General features: G+C 24.8%; 1 protein-coding gene and 1 pseudogene across 1 annotated transcript; one reads left to right on the forward strand and one right to left on the reverse strand.

Annotated features, from left to right (window-relative positions):
* Nucleotides 1–1,102: 1,102 nt before the first annotated feature.
* LOC112752101 (axial regulator YABBY 1) lies at nt 1,103–4,997 on the reverse strand. The gene is made up of 7 exons (XM_025801516.3): nt 4,606–4,997; nt 4,368–4,520; nt 3,918–4,059; nt 2,728–2,776; nt 2,038–2,113; nt 1,739–1,813; nt 1,103–1,293 (listed from the first exon to the last, which is right to left on the reverse strand). Exons 1-7 carry the CDS (start codon nt 4,714–4,716, stop codon nt 1,225–1,227), a joined length of 675 nt encoding a protein of 224 aa, XP_025657301.1. The 5' UTR covers nt 4,717–4,997; the 3' UTR covers nt 1,103–1,224.
* Nucleotides 4,998–13,089: 8,092 nt separating this feature from the next.
* LOC112728589 (protein transport protein Sec61 subunit beta-like) lies at nt 13,090–13,468 on the forward strand (annotated as a pseudogene).
* Nucleotides 13,469–18,044: the final 4,576 nt, after the last annotated feature.

Below are 18,044 nucleotides of genomic sequence, written 5' to 3' on the forward strand. Positions count from 1 at the left end.
ATTGGCTTTATATAAAAACCTTAACAAAGAAACAAACACAACAAGCTAATCAACTCCACACACACATGCATGGACATAAAATGCATAAGTACTAGTATCCTTTAATTTTTATATAGGTAGGAAAAACGATCCTTCTGTTTTATATAATCCTCCTTTAAATCAACACCATATGTACGTCAAATTACTATTTTTTATCATTAAGTATTTGAGTGTTGGCAAAATTGATTATAAAAAGAAAACTGTCTGAATACCTACAAAATATTTTTTTTGAATAAAAATAAATAAAATTAATTAACTTTTTGTTGAGATAAATATTTTTTATGATAAAAAATAGTTATAAAATTAATTAACTTTTTGTTGAGATAAATATTTTTTATGATAAAAAAATAGTTTATTTTTCTTATTCAATCAATAAATGTCCTCATATATATATATATATATATATATATATATATATATATATATATATATATATATATATATATATATATATATATATATATATATATTAAGACTCGTTCGTTATTACATATTGTTGTGAGCATATTTTAATGGTGGTAGACTAAAAAATAGATAAATGCTAGTATAAAGGACAAACAATTATTTTATTTAATAATAACCAGCCGTGTGTCTAAATTAAATTATTAAATATAAGGAGGTTAAAAAATTCTAGCTAATATATTAAGAGTTCAATTGTTAATTGTCTAATATGAATACATTAAAAATTTAAATATAATTCTTCAAGCAATTTGTTACTTTTCAAACTTTAGTAACCATTTACTGTTTGAAAAATAATTTGGAGTAGAATTTAGTGAAAGATATTAAGCCTTCTTAGGAAGTTACTTTCTTTAGTTAGAGAAAACAGTAAAAAAAAAAAAACCTTGGAAATATATAGTGTAAACTTTCTGCATTACGAATTAATTAATAAGCCATTAATTCATGAGGGGACCAGTTCAACAGAAAATATACCATTATAATAATAGTAGTAATTTTCAGATGAACTAATCTAACTCCTAGGCTTTGGTCAGATATAACCCTCTTCAACTAGTCATGATGATTTGAAAATATATAACTGCTAACAACTTTTAACACTAAGAAGTACTAACACAAAAGTGCACAACATTAATATGCATAAGACAAAGTCTTAGTACAACATTATATTACTTAAGGACAAGAGAGTAACACATTCAAAACCCTAATATATTAATCACTTTTATTTTTCCTCTAGTAGGGAGAGACACCTACATTTGCCGGTGAGAAAAACCCATCTTTCATAAGCACGTCCTCAGCTTCCTACACTCACAAACACATATTTTGAAGTTAAAAACCCTAGAAATAAGAGAAGACTCCTTTGCATATATTTGTCTATCCTTTTTTATTTTAAATACTTAAATTTAATAAAAAAATTGATTATAATAAATATTTGCATAACATACATTAGAATAATTTATCATATTTCGTCACATTTTAACACCGTGACTATAAATAAAAAAAAACGGTCATTATAAATCAGTAGTCACTGTTTTCGCTTCTATGTCATGATTTCTCTCAAACTCGCACACCCGGTGGTCATGCTGAAGGATGGCGGTGTTGGGCCGACCAAGAACTTCGATGACTACATCAAAGGAGTGCTAGGAGGATTTTTTGAAAAAATAAAAATAAAAATATTTTTTCTGAAAAAGAAGGGGTATATATCCATACATATACTAACATACAGTATCTAGGGCTTTCAAAGTACCTGGCGAACATTAGCTTTCTTCACGGGTTGATGATCAGGCATAAGTCCGAAATGAATGTGTGGAAAATGGGCCCACTGAAACAAAGGAAAAAATATGGACCCCACACATAAATAAATTAGAAAAATCTTTTTGAAAAAAAAAAATAAGGAACAAAGTGATGTATTTAGAGATATGTCATATATGTGTTTAATTAATTTTTTTTTTTAAAAAAGTTTAAGTCGCAAGCATTGGGAATAATCTAAAATGGGAAAAAAAGTCCCCTAAGAGAGTAAGATTTAAGATTCTCCTTGGATCTCACATTCTTTGCAGCAGCACTGAAGGCTTCTCTATGACTTATATCAGGATTCCCAGCCTTGATACGTTGGATCTCATCCCTAAAATTCAAATGATGTGTCAAGAATCAAGATCATGCAATTTGAATAATAATTTCATGCATATATTTAATTAGCAACATAAATAAGAAAAAGATTCATAACAATAACCAGTATTTAATATAGGATTTTTCTAATAAATATTCTTTGCTAAAGATAAAAAAGAAAAAACCTTTTATTAAAAAAATAATTAATATATTTAATATCATAAAAAACATTTTATTTTTCGCTTAATTATTCCACGAGACTTTACAATTTTATCAAATTGTATTTTTATAATTTAAAATTTATAACTGAGTCTTTAATAAAAAAAGTTCAACTAATAAGTTCTTACTAATTGTTTTTTTATTAAAAAATAATACACATTTTTTAAGTTTTTGTTTTATGTTTGATGTAAGATAAACTGTAGAAAATTTTGATAGTAAATATTTTATAATTATTGTATTTTTAAAAAAAATTATAAAAACCTAATTAAAATATTTAAAAAATATAGATGTAACTACAAATCTTTAAATTATAAATTTAGTAAAATTATATATACCAACATAATAATGGTAACAAATCATTAGTTTATAATTAGTAGTCACTAATAATAACATGAAATGAATTAAACTTACTTGATGAAGCGGTTGTAGGCAGATGGAACTCTCTGTCTCTTCTCTGGAGCTGGACAATGGAAACACACAATGGACAACATTGCCACAGGCAAACAGACACCAACATTAAAAATCACATTGCTCACCCTTTTTGGCCCTAAAATAAAATACCTTCTCTCTCTCTCTTTTGATCTTTCTATATCATTACCTCATCATTATTATAGTATAGTATCTCTCTTAACAATCACACTCTCTCTATGGATTCAGCACTATATTTCCGGGGGGAGAATTCTGTCTCACTCAATGTATTCATCAAAGGAGACATACATTTAAAAGTAAAAAAAAAAAATTTAAAAGACCACAATTTTTTTCATTAAGTTTATACAAGCTTTGATTCCTTTAATAATTAGGTTTTGATAAAGTAAATTACTAGTTAATATTTTAATTTTCAATACTTTAAATGCACTAAAAAATGAATTTCATTTTAAAATGTTAAAAATATCCTTAACAAAACCCTAATTAATTCCAGTACCTTCAAGGGGTAAAAAAAAAAAAAAAAGAAAAAAAAGGTATTACTTTCATAAGCCCTTTAGGAGTTCAATTTCATTGTGAAAAGTGAGAGATATATAAAAAGTAGCCTAAGTTTGAAAATTTTGGAAGTCCAATGTTTAAACAATCAAATCAAATCAAATTGAAACACAAAAGTATGCTTTTTCTGGTGGTAACTTTAAACATTATGCACAAGAAAAGAAGGGAAAAAGAGAGAGTAAGAGAGAGAAAAAATGAATAAGCATGAGAAAAATGTGGTTGTGCTAGGTACGTAAAAATTATTGATCTTTCTTTAGGCAATTGTATGTAGTAATGCATAGAAACCTTTGAATAACTTTTGAGATTGACAAGTGAGTATTTGATAGGGAAAAACAACTTTTGTTTTCTCACTTTATTGGTCAAATAATAGCAACACTAATATTATAGGGCCACTATAGCTATATCACTGATCTGAGCTTAAAAAAGTGTTTTTTTTTTCTTTTCTTTTCTTTTCTTTGCCTTTTTTTATATTTGGTGGTATCATCAGAAGAATCTCTGATCACACCGCACACTCCTCAGGAATTAAGAAAAAAAATTGAAATTAAAAAATTGGGATTATAAGTGTAGCTGAATTATTATTATTTTTTTTTTAAAAGGGAGAGAATGAAAGAGCAAATTCTCACGTCTAGCAGCAGGTGGAGTAGGCTTTGGAGTTTCTTGATCTATTGATCCTCCTCTAATGTTGCTCATCATCAAATCATTTGGGTTTGGAAGCTGATGATGATTCATCATCATGTTTGATGATGGTGCATTTCGAATCTCCTCCTGAAAAATTAAATTAAACTATGTTATCATCATGCATATATATATATAAATAAGAGAACTGAACTTGACATACAGAAAATTAAAGAAGAACAAAATAATAGCAACAAATTCTAAAAATAAAAGCCCTAAAAAGTTTTTCGGTTGCGAATTGCATTTTTTAATCCGACTAATAAGAACTAATCTATTATAAACAGGAGTTTCATTTAAGAATATTTTGCGAGTCAATGAATGAGTTGTTGCATGCACAAAGTAAAATTCGACCAAATTGATTTGATTTAAAAGCCCTAGAGAGGTAGGTAGGTGATTACCAAAAGGTTTTGAGGAGTGAAGAAAGAGTGAGGAAGGTGAAGCTGATTGGAAGAAGGAAGAAGAAGGCCACGCATGTTGACACTGAGAAGGTTGGTGCAATGGCCACATCTCACAGTGACAGTTTTGAACAAACTGGTGCAAGGAACACTCACCTAAACAAAAAGGAAGAGTGAATTGAAGCTGAAAAAGAAAAGGGATTATATTATGGGGGATGGTGGTGATGATGATAATACATACAGCGAGGACAGTGTCACAGAAGTTACAATGGACATAACAAAGCTGGTCGGTGTTAGAAGAGAGTTGTTGTTGCTGGTCCGGTGAAAAGGAACTTGTGGATGAAGCGGACATAATGTTAATTATTTTGATTCTTCTTTCTTGCTTTCCTTTCTCTGATTTGATTGATGGGATTGACTGATCAGTGGTGATGAGTGAGTGAGTGAGGAGAAGAGAGGGAGATGAGACAGATAAACTTCTTATGGATCTGATCCTCTCTCTATCTTGATGAATGATGATGATTCTTCACTACTTATTATTATTATTACTGTGTTGTATATAGTGTTAAGAGAGAGAGATGCCACTTAAGTAATAAAGGATAGAATGTACCTACAAAAAGTGCTTCTTTACTCTCCATTTTTGGTCTTCACTCTTGTGTCTATATGCTTTTTCTTCTAACTCCAAATTATTACTATTCAAACCTCATCTTATACCTTGATAATATGGATTCACACCACTCCATTATATTATAGAAAACGGAGAGCTTTGATATAAAAAAAATTAGTCAAAAATATTAAAATTTTTCTTATTTAATGTTTATTAATTATTTTTAAAATTAATAAATATTAAATAAAATTCATAAAGTTGCCGTTCTTTTGCCAAACTTCAAATTCCTAAACTTCATAATCGTTTATGTGCTTTTAATTTGGAAAAAAATATAGGAAAAGTCTAGGGGCCAGCAGTTTTATTGAATTTTGCCCAGCATGTAACCAGCAAAGGAAGGTGAGCCATTGGATGAAATCTCATACCAATCTCACACCATCAAATCATCATTGATGGCTAGTTGATGGCTAACAATCACAAAAATTGCTGGCCCCCTAGCATTGCTCAAAAATATATATTATGATCAAAATTTTTAATTTAAAAAAATATAATTTGGTTTAATTTGAGTGAGAAGAAAAGTTAAAAAGTTGAATACTAGATAGACAATAAATATAACTTTTTCACATTAATTTTTTAAAAAATACATACCCTTAAAAACTTATAAAAAAATAAAATGAAATCATATGTTCAAATTATTATTTATTCAATTGTATATGTCACATGCAACAATAGTGTAGTAAGAATGGTGTTCTTTAACACAGAAAAACTTAAAAATTTAAAGTTCGCTGGAAAAACAATAAACTTATCCCCACTCAAAAAAAAAGTTAGATTATGGGATATAAAGTTTTAATATTCTTTTGAAAAACAAAGTTTTTTTTATTTTATAATAGAAAAAAAATCCTTGAGATAGAAGAAAACTGTGTTGTGAGGTGTGAAAAAGAAATCCATCTCTAATCATCACTTAAGAAAGAATAAACCACTAAAATTGCATTCGAATTATTTTAACACCAATAAAAATATCCTAAATTTTGTTATCGTAAAATATACCTTTAAATTATTTAAAAATACGATAAAAATATTTAACATTAAATGTATATTCTCAAAAAATATTTTAGAAATTAAATTTTAATATGATTTTTTGTAAATATGATAAAAAGAATGAGATATTTTCATTCCTAAAATTTAGTGATTTTACATTAAATTTTTTTGCGATTTTTTTGTCAAGGCTAAGAATACTTTTAAAAAAAGAAAAAAAATCTAGCCATCAAATTTTTATCCTTTATTATATATACTTTTTAAATAGTTATCCAAATATTTTTATAAAATTTTAAATTAAATGTATAAGTAGTTTGTCAAATATAAAAATTTCACTAATAAAAAATAAATTTTTTTATTATTATTTTTATTAAATTTTTAAATATTTTAAATATATTTTTATGGATACAAATTCAAAATATCAATGCCAAGTAGATAATTCAAATATATTTGTTGCGGTTTATATAAATAATCTTGATAGGAACATTAAAATAGACAATAAACCGCAAAGTTTAAATATATTCCTTGTTTATAAGGTCATCTGCCACCATGTTATTAGCTTTTCGATAAATCTACACCATTCAAACTATTCAATCATGAGTTATTAGGAGAGTATTTTTAAAAATAAGAGTTGCATATAAGTAAAAAAGAATCCATTGAAAATGAACCAAAAACATTGATCTTATTAATATAGTTTATTTAAGATTCAACATTTTTTTATTGGGTATTGATAAGTTCATTTGTTTTTAGTAATAGGCGGGTGTCCGGTTGACCTGACCCAATTTAAGTGAGATCTTATAAAGAAAATAGGAATCTTATATAGTACATATTTTTATTTTTAAAATTCAAACTCAAAATCTTGAATAAAAATTAAGAGTATCTATTACCTTACTTGGATCCATGTTGGTAAAACAAAGTAGTACTACTCAAAACTTATTATATCTTAATAATTTCACTTGTCAGAAGTCAGTTCTTTTTATACAAAAGGTTAGCCGAAAATTACCTAATCCCAAATATAAAGAAGTAAGTGGAATGACTCTTTATTAAGAAAGTTTATGACTTATCCGGTATTAAACTACTAATCTTGTCGACAAAGTTTTCTCAAAATTCAACCTATTGCTATCCACGAGTTCAGATCGCTTTTATTGGAATAAGTATATTTACCTTTAATTTTAATTTTATTCTTAATATTTTATTTGTCATAATTGTATTTTTAGTGAATATTTTAATATATTATTATGTGTCTTTTTTATCAATTTAAATTTAAAAAATAATATTATAACATAATATTAAAATTTTTATGATCAAAAGTTTTAGAATTTGATTTTTATTATCTTTCAATAAAAAAATATGAAATAAAAAAGTCTATACAAAAATTTAAATAAATAAAAAAAACTCTTATTTAAATAATATATTAAAGATATAACTATAAACTTTAAAAAAAATAATATCATGATATGAAAATATTAAAGATAAAATTAAATATATTTAAATAAAAATAAATTTAAAATAAATAAAATATTTATGGTAAAATTAACTATAAACATAAACGCTAGGAAACAAAAAACATATGCATCCATCAATTTATCAAATTTTAATTGAAAAGTAGCGGTAGAGAACCAACAACAATAATCACCCAATTTTAGCTAACACACAAAAAAAATCATTCATCAGGATCTTTATTTAATTTTTTTTTCTTGTTCTTTTTCATAATACTATAATTTTTTCCACCGCCAGCTATCACCGGTCACCTGCTGTCATTTCTAGCTACCTTAACTACTAAAACTTAAATATTAAATTTTATATTCTAAATTGATTTTATTTTATTTGACTTTTAAATAACTTTTTGCTTGAACTTTGAGTGTTTTTATCATTTTTATATTTTAATTTTCTTTAATATTCAATTTTAAGTGATGAATATTGATTACAATATTGATTAAAGAGTGTTGACTCCAAATAATTTTTCTTAATTGAATAACATAATTCTCATTTCTTAATTGATATTATTAAAAGATGAAATTAAAATTTATTTTAAAATTAAAAATAAAATTTAATTAAATTAAATATTAAAGATGTTTGATAAATTAGAGACAAAAAAGTATAATTTATATGTTATTATATATGTACTATGCTATCTTTTTTACAAGTTTATTTGTTAGCCATCCTACAAACATTTTAATATTTTATGATGAGTAAAAATATTAAAAAGTAAAATCGAAAAAAATAAATTTATTTATAATAAAAATAATGTAATTAAGAGTAATTTATTTAAATATGATTAAAAAATAATTGAATGACTATGTATTATAAAAAAATTGATATTATTGAAGAATAAAATTAAAATTTATTTTAAAGTAAAAAATAAAGTTTATTTAAATTAAATATTAAAAAATTCAATAGATTAAAGATAAAAGATATAATTTATACTTTATTATATATATATCATGCACTTTTTTTTCTTTTTTTTGAAAGTTTATCTGCTAGTCATTTTATAAATATTCCGTGATGAGTAACATTCTTGAATTTGTAATGTAGCTCAATCCATTAAAATTTAATTTTATTTACTTAATTTGGTATTTTTTCTAAGAGTAATGTATCATTTTTGTCTCCTCAATATTTTCATCCTATTTAAGTTTATAATATTTTAAAATCTTTTTAATTTTGTCCCACCGTCAACTCACTTAATAGATTTCTAATGATAGGATAATATTAAGACAATTTTAAAACATTAAAAATCTAATAATAAGATTATTTAAACATTAAAAAATTTTAAATTTATCCTAAATGTTAGGAATAAAAAAGATATTTTATTCTTAATTAATACTTTTTATTAATTTTAATTTTTGGAAAAAAAATTTTAACATAATATCAAAACTTTTATAACTTAAAAATTTGGAGTTCAATTTTTGTTGATTCTAAAAACAATCTAACCTAAAATAAATAAAAATAAAAGAAAAAAACTTATACAAAAATTCAGACTTCTGCTTAAAGAGTCGTGAAAGAAGTGGTTTTATAACAAAATTAAAACTCCCTCGGAGTAAATAACTTGTCCCCAAAAAAATTTATAGGGAAAAAGAAGTGTCTTGCTTTGATCTATTTCTTGTGTCCTATATCAGCAAATTAAATTAAAAGATAATTACAGCATACACCAATATAACAACAATGAATAAGTCAAAACAAGAAATTGTTGTCCCTTTAGGTCAACGCCTATAACAATTTTACTTTATTGCCACTCATCCAAATTTAATCTTCCAATTCCTGCATCTAGTATATTAGGCACAACATTCTCACCATTGTAGTCTATTCTAGTCTACAATGCAAGTATTCCTTTTTAGTTTTTATAGCTCAACTCTCTGTAAAAAGTACTAATATACAATTACTACAACCTATAAAGAAAGTCTAAATAAAAAGATATTAATATATTATTAGCAGAATGTGTATGTTACATCAATTCAGCTTAGATCGGTCTATAATACGTACGAGAATATATAATATTTTTTATTTAAATTTTTAAAAACTCTATAATAAGACTTAAATTTAAAAATTAATTTTTAAATAAAATGAACCAGTTTTAGACTAATTGAAATAGAGTAATCCACAAAAAAATATTTTTAAATGATCAAATTGTTAATAAAGATATCTTTTGAACTTTTAATAACAAAATTATTCTCAAACTATTTTAAAACATAATAAAAATATTCAATCATTAGATATATATTCTTAAAGAGTTTTAGAGATAAATAAGACTTTTAACGAGATTTTTTGCAAGAATAATTAAAAATTTAGAATTTTTTATCCTTTAAATTTTGTGATTTCATAAATAATGGAATCCTTTTGTATTTTTTTTATCAATAACCAAAAATATTTTTAAAAAATAAAAAATTATAGATTAAATTTTGGTTTCATTTTTTGCATACAATTTTTTAAATATTTATACAAATATTCTCACAAAATTTCAAATCAAATACACAATTAGTTTGTCAAATACAAATTATTGTCACTTTGAAAATATATTTTCATAAATAATTTAAAAAAAAATGTTGTTGTCAATAATTTGCTAATTTAAATACGTTTTTAACAATTTACTCTTAGAAATCTAAGTAGAATTACTCTTTCAAGTTTCAAACAATGTAAGTATGTATAGGACAAGTTTAGTAGTAGTAGCTAGTAGTAGCAATTTTTTTCTTTTTAAGAGAAAAAATTATTTAAAATGTTGGCATTCCCAATGGGTTGGTGTGTGTATAATAGAGAGAGAAAGAGAGAGAGAATGCAGAGGCGGCAGAGGTGGGGGAAGAGAGAGGGAAAGGGACGTGTGCATGGGAGTGATTAGCTTTGCCTCATTCATCTGTTGTTTTCAAACTTAAGAGGCTTTCACAGTCTCTGTCATCTCCTCGTTTTACTACAATTCCATTTCATCATTACTTCTAATTTTCTCTCCATCAAATCAAATCTTTGTTCTTTCTATTACTATTGCTTCAATCTAGGGTTTAATTATCAATTCTAATGGGACTTTTTAAAATAAATGTTATGAAGACATACATTTCTTAAATATTTAATTTGTTTCATCATGTTGGGTCTTTTAAAAAACTTAACCTATCTTATTAAATTGATTGTCATTTCAAAGCTTCATCATACAAAAAAAAAAAAAAAAAATTTATGGCATTTTTATCCTTACTAAGTTACACTCATTATAGGGTATATGAAAGTAGTTATGAGGTATTTTAGTTATTTTATTACTTAGCTTATGTTATTTTTAAAATTCTAAGTCAATTAATTATTTTCCATTTCTAATTAATACACAACAAATTTAAAAGACCAACACTGGGAAATGGAGGGAGTGTCTGTAACACACACACTTTTTGCCTTCAAAAATCAAAATGAATGAAAAACCCTAATAAGGAGGGTCAGTGCTACAATGAAGATGTTATGCTTTAGACACCATCTTGTTTTCTAACCCTTTCAGAACTTGATCAATGCTTGTGACCCACCTCTCACTTCACCCATTAATTTCATTCACACTTTCTTTTTACCATTCTTTTCTTTCTTTCTTGCAGTCAATTATATTGCATCGTGCACACATACAGTACCCTGATCCAGTGATCCTCTTTTATTGAGAGAGACACTGTTCATTTTGATTCCTTTGTTGTATTGTATTTATCTATTTTAGATTATTTTTTTCAACTAATTTGATGGGGATGATATGTCAAATATTGTGCTCATACAACCACTTAATCCAAAATGCTAAGTTGATAAATAAAAGCACGTGAATATTTATATTTAGCACGATCTTTTATGTAAGAGCATTTTTGGATTTGAAGTATATGAATTTTGTATAGTTTTTTTTTTAATTTATTTTTTTGCTTTATGCTTAAAGTTTTATATTTTGGGGGTAAGAATAATGAAATTTTAGACGTTCTAGTTATAAAAAAAATTCTAATATTACGTCATAAAATAATTTATTTTAAAAATTTAAATTAATAGTTAAAAATATATGAATAATTATATCTGATACTATGTATGAATATGTAAATTGAAGTTCTTACAACGAAATTTACTGTTTCATTTAAAGCAAGTTCTCAAGAATAATGGAAAATTAAACTTAGCTAATCTTGTAGCTACTACGGTAATATTTTTACTCTTCTAAGTTCTGACATATTAGTCACTTATATAATTCATCATGATGAATAAATGTTTTTTTTTTTTACTTAACAAGACAAGAGCATATATTCTACGCTTTAAATTGAATTAGTAAATGATGAATTCTATTCTAAGGACTGGGATTACAATAATAAAATTAAAAGCAAATAATGAAAAGGAAAAAACTAGGGCTGCATGCACAAAATTTTTTTATTGTGTTAAAATTGGTATTTTTTAGTTTTATGAATTATTAAGATATTATATCTAAGTGTGAAATAATTTATAAATATAAATTTGACCGTCTAATTTAATGCAAAAACTGAAACGGTACAATTTTAGAAGTGTTGTATTAAACTAAAATTACAAATTTTTAAATGTTTATTTAAATCGGATTATCAAATTTCAATATGATGAATTTAAAAATTTTGAAACATGTAAATCAAATGATCTTATTTGTCTTCATCCCATACTTTTGTGAAACTTTTTTGAATAAGGTATTATCTAAATTATTTTTTATTAGTTTAATGTTAACAATAATTAATTATAGTAGGAGTACATAAAAAAGTACATAATATTAATTAAAATTTTTTTAATATTTTTTTAAAATTTATAGCATATTCATTCATTATGAAAGAGAGGTGTTTAAAAGAAAATAACAAACATATTTTTCAGCAAAAGATTTAAATTCTCTTAAGATTGACTCACTTTATCCTCATCAAAGTCATCCTTTGTTGATTCAAAAGAACTTAAACTGACTTACGAGAGGGTGTTATTTAAATTATTTTTTATTAGTTTAATATTAATATTATTAATTAATTATAGTAGAATACATAAGGTTAATTACAAAATTTTTCAGTCACAAAAAAAAATTACAAAATTTTTCATTCATTTAAAATTTTTAAAATGAAAAAAACTTTTTTTCTCTCAACTTTTACTTTTTTTTCTTTTGATTTATCAAATCATTAATATCACAGCTTGAAATAGTAAACAATATGTAAATAAATTTTATTTTTTAAATTTTAAATTTTATAATAAAATAATAATATACCATATTAAAAATCGATTGCTAGTTCAAAAATCGATTACTTGATCTCTGCATGAACTTAATTTTTAGATCTTGAATTTTGCTTTTAGAATTAGGGTTTTGAATTGTTGTGATTACAGAAGCACAGTTGCGTTTCTTATGCAAGTTTTTGCAATCACAGTATTCACATTGCAACCGCAATTTAGAACCATGGTTCTAGATTTCAAACTTACATGTGACTAGTTGATTCCATCATATTATATATGGTTGGTGCAGCACTCTAGCAAAGATTCTAATAACATTAGTAAACTTGAAGGAGAAGGATAAGAAATCAAAATTAATATTAGTCTGCCAAATCTTTTTTTATGTTCGTTATGTGGTTAATTTATTGTTATTCCATACTTTATAATTCCTTTCAGAGTTTATTTATGTCTCTTTATTGTGTGGCGGTAGTGTGTAATTTATGAGAAACTAAATTTGTGTCTATTGATTTTAAGATGATATTTACGTTAAGATGTTAGTTTTAACATTATCGTTGTTTGAATGTAAGTTATAGAAAAATGCTTTAGGAGGAACAGCTCCCCCAAGAGGAAGTGCAGCAGCAGCTGCTAGCTCGAGGAGAAGGAGAGCAACCAGCGGTGGTGCCTCCGGTGGAGCACCCGGAACTATGCTTCAATTCTACACTAATGATGACCAGGGCTCAAGATCTCTCTAAATGTGGTTCTTGTAATGAGCATTGGCTTCATTGCATTTGTTGCCGTCCTTCATATTATGGGCAAGCTTTATTTTGTGCGAAGGGAGGCATAATTATAAATGACAAGTAGTTCATTTTTGTATTTTATATACTCAGTCTTTGTTGTGGAATTTAAATTTTCTGTTGATGAATTATCCCCTTACTTTTGCTATAGTTTTTCAACATTAATGAACAGTAGTGGCCCTGAGAAGATATATTTCTGTTATATCTTATATTTCTGCACTTTCTTGAGCTTTTTCTCGTTAATACTTTTTAGTCGCTGCTTATTACTTGAAAGTGATAACACATTAGTAGAATATGGTTGGTACTTGATATCATTGAAGAATAAACTCCTAAGCTTAGTTGAATGACAGAACATGTATAAACAACTCAAACCCGAAATGCATGGATTGTTCGATTTGCTGCTCCTATGTCTATGCATTCCTCCAGTGAACAGGAGGACTTCGCATAGGTGTTAGCTGATTTAGTAGTTCTAGCATACTTTTATACGTAGTTATTAGGAGTTGATAACTTATATCGAATAAGCATCTAATATCGTTCATACTTTTTCTGAACACTTTAACTTTTTAGAAGTCAGACAGAGGCCACCATTATCTGCTATTCAAGTTGTGAATTCTTGTTCTATCACCACAAGAAAGAACACTTTCGAACAGATTAATAACATGAACATCTAATACTTCCTCACTACTGTATGGCCTCTTTGATGATACTAGTTACTGTCGCCAAAGAAGGGAAAAAATCCATCGCAGAGAATAAAAAACTAAAAAAAATTTTATAGTTAAATTTATGTATTCCGATTCTTATGTACTCCTGTTATAATTAATTATCGTCAATATTAAATTAATAAAAAATAATTTAGGTAACATAAAAAAAGAGGTTGAGAGATCATGAAAATTTAGTAAGAGTTTGGATCTTTGGCAATAAATACAAATATTCATGGTCTATAGTAGTTTTCTGTGATTTTTAATCTCAAGTTAGTTTATGAGGGATTTCATTTTTATTTTTTTCATGAATGTTAGTTTTAAATCTTATTGTTACCCTAGTTTTGTTTTAAGTCTCATAAATGTAGCATGTTCCTATTTTTCTTTATTGATTTTGGAAGAGTAATGTAGCAGTATTCCTAAATTGTAATAGTAATAAAATAAGGTATTTATTTATTTTGTTTCTAAAAATTTATTATTCAATTATCATTAATCTTAAAATAAAAAATTTTAGTATAAGACAAAGAAAATGTGAAAGAAGACTTATACAATAATTAAAATTATATAAATTTAAAAATATTCTTACGTTAAGATACACATTAGAGATATAATTATTCACGTATTTTTTTTATTAAATTAAAAAAAAGTCTAAGGAGTAACACTTTTATTAAAATTTAGTCAGTATTTAACCAACAAAAAAAATATAATTTTATACTATTAAATATAATTTTACATCATTAAAAATATTAATGATCACTAATTAATGACTACAAATCATAAAATATATTGACCTCCCAATACTACTGTTAAAAAAATTAGTTTTCACCACAACAATGAACCTTTGACTAGACATGAAGAAATTAAACTACAAGGATAATGATTAGTTAGATAATTAATTAGTAGTGCTTAAGTATTTAATTTCCTTTTTGAATAAAAGATTCGGCCAACTTTTAAAGTCAACATTCTTCCTATCCTACTCAAATATGAAATACCTACACCTCTTGTGTGAATGTCCCGGTTCTTCTTTCTCTAATAATTCTAGGAGTTTGCCTAATTTGTAGAACTATTTTGGTCTTTAGATATATAGAGTAGAGTTATGAATTGGAATACTGTTTGATTATAATATATATAGATAATCACATTTTTAAGAATTGACTTTTAAATAAAAAGGCTTACAAAACAACTTATATTGCCATGCATTTTGCTAGGTCCAAGTAAAAGTTTTGGACAATATATATAAACTAAAAAAAATTTAAGTATACTAAAATATTAATATTTTTAATAATTTTAATTGTTGATCTAAATTATAGAATAATTTATAATTAAAATTAATAATTAAAATTACTGAAATATTAGTATTTTTGATATATTTAAAATCTTTTCTTTAAGTTATAAACTTTAAAATGATGGTGAGCTTATTCTTGTATACCTAGACCGATAGAAAGAAAAACTAAATGTATCTATTTCTTTCTATCTCTTTTTGGCGTGAGTATATATATTCAGTCTTTTAATTAAATGAAATAATTCACTATTTCTATGATTAGCTAATAAATTAATAAATATGAATAATGAACATGTTACATGTAACTTTCACTTTTTAGGAATGAAAATTTTCTAATTAGTTAAGGAGATGTCATACACACATATTCCGGGGAATGGATCATTGATTTGACTCCTCAGACATCACTTTCTCATACACACATACATGTAAATACCTGTCAGTGATAGCAGTAAATTCAGAGATCTTTAAATTTCGTTGGCTTTCATTTGTCCTTTGCAAGAAAAAAATAATTAAAAATAAAAAATAAAAAATCATGCACTGTATATTTTAATTATAATTTTTTTTTCCAATTTAGTTATTATGCTTTGGCTTTCTGCTAATATTGTAGGCTCTTCTTGCAAAGTAGTAACCCTAACTTTGCTGAAAAAGATGTCTGTCACTTCCAGCTATAGGGTTTGTTTAGAAGTTGTAATACTTTGCATGACACTTGTCAATTTAGGCTTCTTAGCCCTAAACAGTGAAATATGTGTATTTATTTGTAAATGTTACTTTCAGTGTCACACAAATAGGTACAGCTTAGGATCTGTTTATGTTGTAAAGAGCTATTATTTCAGCTCTTGTAATAACAATTTCTTTTATTATTAGTAGTAGTGTTGGTGCATGCACTTGTTTCATTCAAAGGATTAAAAAAGATAAAAAATTTAGCAAGAACAAAAAAGCTAGCTAGTAGATGGAATCAACACCTCAATTGCTAACTTAAATATTGTTTACATCTTAATTAAGAGGGCACTTGTTAAGTTATCTATTAGGCAAGAAAAACTGACCCATGATTATATAGAAAGAGTTTTATTATATTAAAATAAAAGTGTAATGGTAAAAGTTAACTTATGTCTTTTATAATATTTAAAAATGTATATTCATTAAGCTAATTATTTCTTTAATTATATATATATATATATATTTTATGAAAAATTAAGTGGGTTAAACTTCAAAAATTAACTTAAAAAATAAAGATTGTCTCATACTTATAAAGATTATTAAACTTTTAATTTTAGACAATATAAAACTTGATATACCTCTCACCTTCAAGGCTGGACAGGATTTGAAAGATAAAACTTGAGGACAACTTGAATTTTCTGTGGTATGAGTGTGATCTAATAATAAATTTTTAATTTAGTTCTGATATCATATGAAAAATTAAGAGGATCTAAATTATTTCAAAAATTAATTTAAGCGATAGGAATTGTCTCATAGTTATAAGGACAATTAGATTTTTTTATTTTAAATATTATGGAAATTGATATATTTTTAATATCTTTAAAAATTATTTTTATCCTTCATCTTAATAAGACAAGGACTAATATATCATAAATTTGAACACTATTTAAAAGTTTGTTACTATCTAATGATGTTGTTCCATGCACAATTTAAACATTAAACTCCCAAACATCTTCTATTTACTTGCTTATTTATTTATTATCAAATTTATTAGAATTTTTAACATGCTTCAGTTTAAGTTAGACCAGATTACACAAGCAGCCAAACTTAATATTATTAAATAGCCTTTAGTAAGCTACAGGTTAGGCTCATGCTTATAGATTTGATTGAATAGAAAATTTTTAATTCTTTTCTCAATAAATTTAATGTATTATGAAAGTATTTAAATTTTTTTAGTAAAGTTTTCTATATTAGATAATGAGAGTCTATTATAAGGAAGAAGAGCAATTATTTATAGAACCACTCTGATAAAGATGTCTAAAATATTTTTTTAAGATATTTTTTAATAATTAAAATTTAATACATATAATCAATTAAATTATGTTAATTTTGTCAAAATTAGGCCAGACAAATTAATTTGATCAAAAAATGGTAAATCTAATTTTCAATTGGTCTAAATTAATATTACTTTTTCATAAAAAATAACTACAGTACCTTTTTATAAAAAATGACTAAAATATTATAATTATATATTAATTTTGAGAATCTTAAATTCTAACTTTTTTTTCTCTGTTGTCATAGGATTAGGATTTAGAAATTTCAAAATTAATATATATATATATATATAATAAGAATATTTTAGTTATTTTTTATAATAAAGATATTATAATCATTTTTTATAAAAAAATATTAATTTATATCGGTTCAAAATCTAATTTATTAATTTTTTAGCTAAACTGATTTATCCGATCTACTTTTAATAAAAATAATACAGTTTAATTGATTATATGTGTTAAATTTTAATTTTTAAAAAATATTTTTAAAAAAAGATAATTTTAACATCTTTATCTAAGTGACTCCCATTATTTATGAGTATGAAATGAGTAAATTATCATAAATCTTACATAAATGAATAAATTTAAAAATTATTTAAACATTATATATATTATTGACTTAAAAAAAGTTTTTATATTGTAATTTATTAGTTAA

The sequence above is a fragment of the Arachis hypogaea genome, chromosome 2 (genome assembly GCF_003086295.3).
Source record: "Arachis hypogaea cultivar Tifrunner chromosome 2, arahy.Tifrunner.gnm2.J5K5, whole genome shotgun sequence".
NCBI classification, from domain to species: domain Eukaryota; kingdom Viridiplantae; phylum Streptophyta; class Magnoliopsida; order Fabales; family Fabaceae; genus Arachis; species Arachis hypogaea.